At 27.1% G+C, this 6,257-nt stretch overlaps 1 protein-coding gene across 2 annotated transcripts in view; it reads left to right on the forward strand.

Moving 5' to 3' along the window:
• LOC106791504 (scavenger receptor class B member 1) overlaps window positions 1-5,304 on the forward strand; it is a 25,130-nt gene extending 19,826 nt beyond the window's left edge. For both annotated transcript variants that reach the window (XM_014757178.1, XM_014757179.1), the window contains 4 exons: window positions 1,814-2,311; window positions 2,451-2,649; window positions 4,121-4,329; window positions 4,972-5,304. In XM_014757178.1, the coding sequence (XP_014612664.1) occupies window positions 1,814-2,311; window positions 2,451-2,649; window positions 4,121-4,329; window positions 4,972-5,223 (1,158 nt within the window). In that variant the 3' untranslated portion in view covers window positions 5,224-5,304. The remainder of the gene's footprint in view (window positions 1-1,813; window positions 2,312-2,450; window positions 2,650-4,120; window positions 4,330-4,971) is intronic.
• Window positions 5,305-6,257: the final 953 nt, after the last annotated feature.

Consider the following 6,257-nt stretch of genomic DNA (forward strand, 5'->3'; position numbering starts at 1 on the left):
TATATATAATACAAATATAAATCTACGTATTGGACATTGATTTCGAAAGAAACTCGTACGTTAAATATTTTTCGGTAAAAGGTTTGCGATTGGATATTTTCACGTCAACTAAGAACCAGTAAAACCTGTCGTCATTTAAGAAAGCTTTATCCTTTTACTTCGTGAGTTAAGTTAATATATATATATCTTTTTTTTTTGTCAAGAAATACCAAAAAAAGAAAAGCAAAAGATCTAAATGATACCCAAGATAAAGATAAACGTATAAAGATTTTTAAAAATAAATGTTCGTACATTTATATTTTCTTCTTTCGTTTGAATAAGGCCATCTATTTTCTTAACACCATAGATTGTCGGATATTTTTTATATACCTATTTAAATAAACGAGTAAATGAGTTAAATTAACGCGCACGAACACAAAATCATAATGTTAAATGTAATATTATACTTTAAAAGGAAAGTCATATAACACGAGAAAGATAAAATTTTTTACGCGACTAATGTCGTAACATTTACATTTAAACATAGTTTTAATAATTACAAAGTAATTAAAATTTTATTATACTTCTTAATTGACATTCAATATTGATCTTATAATAGCGATACGAATCGAATATAAAATTAGATATAAAATTACAATTAAAATTACAATTAAAATTACAATTAAAATTGCAAATAAAATTTATTATTACGGGAAATGATAATGTTCTAGTGGGAACAATTGCGAATCTTTTTTTCTTTTTCCTTCTATTTCTGTGTTATTTTGTTTTGTTTATACGAATATACGATACGATAATAATAAAAACATGTCGCGAATTTCCGGTGATAAGACTGGACACGTGATTAACTTTGTGATGTGTGTCCACTCGACGATTATTAATTTAATACAATACCTCACGTTAGATTTCATGAATAACCATGGAAAATAACTATTCGTGATGACTTGCTAAGAGATCCAGAACACAACATCTAACGTTTTCCTATTATTATCCTCTCATTATTCAAATTATCTTCATCTGTTGTATCTTTCTTTCTTTTTCCTTTTTTGTTTTTGCTGTTTTAATTTTTTTGTCATCATCACATGCTCTCATGAAATATTAATTATGTTTAATCATTTTATAAACGAGTTGATATTTCTAAATAATATATTATTACGATATTTATGATGTCATTTAACGAAAAAAAAGAGAAAAAAAAAAAGAAACAAATATTTAAAAGTAAAATTGTGTAATCCCTCTGAAAATTTTCAAAGCAAATCATTTAAAACACTAGCTTAAATATATTTAAATAAAATAAATATGTTTAAAATGAAATTTACGAAAGTTTTGGTTTCATTAATTTTTTTAATGATTTACAAACTTGTTTGAATGAAGGGTTGAGTAGAGTGGAGGAATTAATATTTATATATATATTTTATTACGTAAAACCTAAAAACTAAAATATATTTTTAAAAAATAATATATATTTAAGCAGTTGTTTCTCTCGTCCAAAAATAAAATTCTTAATAAGAAGGTATCATAGGGAATTTGTATAAAAAAATAACTTATCAAAATTAAGTTCTACTTCTTTTTTTGATGTCCAAATTCCCTATGATACCCTTCTTATTAATATATTTAAGTTTTACATATATTATATGTATAATATTAATATGTATGTAGTTTAACATACATTATATACAATATATGTATTACTATATATATATATAGTAATCAAATTTTTAATGAATCAAATTGGCTCAGTCCGTAAATCTATTGTTAAATATGTGATGTATAATTATAATATTTAAAGAAACAATAAAAAATGTTTATTTAACAGGAATTGTCAGTTGGTTCTGACGATGATCTCGTAGTAGTGCCAAACGTTCCAATGTTATCAGCAACATCTCAATCGAAGTACGCAGCACGTTTTCTTAGATTGGCAATGGCATCAATAATGGACATATTAAAAATTAAACCATTCGTCGAGGTATCCGTAGAACAATTATTATGGGGATACGAGGATCCACTATTGAAATTAGCCAAGGACGTAGTACCTAAAGAACCAAAGTTTCCTTTCGATCAATTCGGTTTGTTGTACGGAAAAAATGGTACTCAACCGGATTGGTACACTGTATTTTCTGGTGACGGTGACGTCACGAAATACGGTTTAATAGAAAAATGGGAAGGTAAGAAGTTTTTGGGACATTGGACATCACCTAATTGCGATAGTATCATGGGTAGCGATGGTAGTATTTTTCCACCAAGGATCACGAAGGATACAGTTTTGAAAATATTCGACAAGGACCTTTGTAGGGCTCTACCTTTGGTGTTTCAGGTATAAATCATTTTTTGTTTCTTTCTTTCTTCTTCATTATTATTTTTGTCAAAATGTATTATTATTATTATTACTATTATTTGTCTTTTTGTGTTGTATTTATTCGTAATCATTCTTACCCTATACAATTTTATTTTAGAAAGAGATAATGACTACCGGTGATATTCCTGGATATAGATTTACACCACCAACGAATGTATTTGCATCACCTGACAAGGTACACTCTCAACAATGTTTTTGTCCTGCTGGACCACCCTGTGCACCCGAAGGAACATTCAATGTTTCTGCCTGCCAATTTGATTCTCCTGTACTTCTTAGTTTTCCACACTTTTATATGGGTAAATTGTTATTCCATTACTTTTTTTTTGGTTCAATCTTTTATAATATATATAAGTTACAATTTATAGGCAAAATAAATTGCAATAATTTAAAAAAGAAAATATTTAAATTATAAATATATAAATTGTATAGATTTAAAAATAATAATAGGAATAAATCGAGTTAATGTATATTTCTGTAAACATATATATATATATATATATTTATACGTATATTAAGAAATAATTATATGAATACAAGTTTTCGATAGTTATTTAATATCATGTTTAAAAAACAAAAATGAGAAAAGTGAGTATCGATTATATAGGAAATAACCGGTCATTGAATAACACGTTACGCATTAGTAATAAATTTACCGACAATTATGGTCACCTTTATAACATAAAACGTTATTTTAATGTATTTCTTGAACGTTATGGTTGATATCCATCTATCCATTTATCCATCCATTCATCCATTTATTCATTCATTCATCGTATGTCTCCATTATCTAGTTAGATAGAAAAGAGAAAGTATTATATGCGTATTACAAGGTGCGTTCGAAAGAAAGCTCAGTTATTTCGTAAGTCATAGTCTACTGACGACTATTGCTACTTCATTTCCGGTTTCGTGGAACGTTACCTAGTATGAGACCTATTTTCTTAATACTTTTTTCTTTTCTTTCCTTTTCTTTTTCTTTCCTTTTGCTTTTATATTCCATATTCAACAATAACGATTCGTAGGTTCGTGAGACTCGTGACCGAATTACTCCCACGAATTACACCACCTGGTTTGTCTTAAACTCGTGAGAAAAGATGCAGAAAAAAAGAAGAAGAGGAAGAGGATATTGAAAGAGAATTATTTACACGACATAGAATATTTTATAAATTATCATTGGGAATCTTTCTCAATTTTTCTCATACTTTTTTTTACACTACGATCTTTAAAAAAAAAAAACAAAAAATCAAAGCTTGTATATTCGAGTTTAAGATTAATTTGAAGTTAAATCGATTTGTCAAATTGCAATATATTATATTATAAAATATTATTCCTTTGAATTATTAATTAATATAATATTATATAACAACGTGTTATTTTTCAATATAGTATGTTATGCAACCCGATACAAAAAAAAAAGAAGCAACAGTTTATATATTCATATAGATAAACCATTTAATTATTTATTACTGATAAATGTTAAAAGGAAAATAACTTGGTTATAATTTCAATGAATTAATATTAGAATGAATAAAATGAAATTATAAATCTAAAAGTATAGAGGAAATATAAATATATATATATATAAATTGAAGAATTTGTTGTAACTAATGTAAGAGGAAAATAATGTGTCTAGTTGATTTACATATTATATATTCTAGTTAAGGAATTTACTATCCTACGTTATTGTATCGTTTAATTTATAACTTGTTCGTAATTCCATTATTTGCAATGATATTAACATAAGTTGCCTTTTATTTATTTTTATTTCAGCTGATCCTGCATTGAGAGAAGCCGTGATAGGTGTGTCACCACCTGTACAGGAAAAGCACGAACTTTTTGTTGACATTCAACCAATGATGGGTACAGCTCTTCGTGCACGTGCAAGAATACAAATAAATCTCGCTGTGAGCCAGGTGCGAGACATCAAACAGGTTGCATCTTTCCCTGACATCATTTTCCCCATCATGTGGTTCGAGGATGTAAGTATTTTATACACCAACACTACCACCATCATCAACAATACCATTACAATTAAACATTAACTTCATTCTTACATCATATTACACCATACTGCTTTCATTCTTGCATCCGAAAGTACAACATTTTCTTTTTATCTTTCCCCAGAACTTGTCTTAATCGGTGTTGTTGTTGTTGTTCTTGTTGTTGTTCTCGCAATTAGTTAGTTAACTCTTTCAACATTCCTTATTTTGCATAACGTTAATCTTATCTCCATCCTGTCTTACTTTTTTATCGTTCTAATATGATAAATATTTAAATCTAATGAATATTACGAAAATATATTGTAAAATGATCGATTTTATTCTATCATATTTAATTTGAATGAGAATGCATTATTGATCTGATGAAATATAATTGAACGAGTTTCTTAATAATATTTCAAACAATGCGTAATACTTTTTCAAGAAGATAATTAGTATAATTATTAGTTCACGTTAATAAGCGTTAATTAAGGTAACAAACAATGAGGAGATTTATGAATCATAGCTATTGTTTGTAAAACTCGTTGAAAAATATTCTTACGTTTACAACGATTCAATTAAAACTATCACCAAAAAATCGTAATAATAATAATAATAATAATAATTTTGTAATGTTTGCAGGTTATCGATGAGCTACCAATGGAAATGCGTTCGTTGTTAAAAATGGCAGTGGATTTGCCACCGATCGTAAGAGCCGCATTATCTGGAGGATTGGCACTACTCGGTGTTATTATACTAATTGGTGCTTTATGTTGTTTGGCACGAGCCGCTAAACGACAAGAAAAACTTCACCTGAGTAATCCTTTGCCAGCCAATGCGAGTAACAACACTAAAAGTGGTCAACTAAATCCAGCCTTTCAAAATTCCAAATAAACCTAATTCGTAGATTTTCGTTATTTCAAATGCATTCATTAGTTTCCACTATCGTTCGTGTGTGTTTGGGGGCTTAAAGAAAAAAAAAAAAAAGAAAAAAAAAAGAGAATTATTTCTTCTCAATTAATTAATTAATTATTAATATATTTTACACACACACACACAGATTTTTTGTTGAAAACAATTTTACCGAATTTTATATTTCTTTTTTTTTTTTTTTCTTTTTTATGAAACACGAACGATAGTTAAAACGCAAATATCGTGCATGCGTTTGTTATCATTTTTTTTCGCGTTTGTACAGTCCGACGTGATATTTAATTTATATCTAAGGATTTTAGCGGGACGCGTAAGAAAAAAAAAAAAAGACAAAAGAAAAAAAAGTAGAAGAAAAAAACCAATAAGAAAAAAGACAGGAATTATATATATATATATATATATATATATATATATATATTGTAATGAAATGCAGAACTATTACGGAAAAAAATAATAAGTCATTATTATCGAGACAATCGTTCATGTAAGCGAATATTAAATTCGTTTATTATAACAAACAAACGAACGAACGAACGAACAAAAAAACGATTGATCATCGAACGGAACAAAATGGCCACCGCGTACTTCGTCGTTCCTTATTTCTCCTATTTTGGAGTTTTATTTTATTTTATTTTATTATTTTATTTTATTTTTTAGACAGGAGAATGTATTAACTCTCAACAACGAAATTTCTTTCATTTCTAGTTTCGTATCTTTTATTTTTTTCCTTATCTATTAGCGTCATTCTTTCGTTGTTTATTTAACTATTGGAAGATAAAGTGCATAATATATTCGTTTGGTTTTTATATTAATTTGTTGACGAATTGTTCTGATTTTTCGTATTATTATTATTATTATTGTTATTATTATTATTAATTTCCGTGGATTCAAATATGTCTTCTATTTCAAGAAGATGAAAAAGTAATTCTAGAAAATGTTCAATCTTGTATATACATTAAATAACAGGATTGTATTTTAATTAAGTAAAATAACTTTAA

The sequence above is a fragment of the Polistes canadensis genome, unplaced genomic scaffold (assembly GCF_001313835.1).
Source record: "Polistes canadensis isolate GaletaPanama2010 unplaced genomic scaffold, ASM131383v1 scaffold_313, whole genome shotgun sequence".
NCBI lineage: Eukaryota > Metazoa > Arthropoda > Insecta > Hymenoptera > Vespidae > Polistes > Polistes canadensis.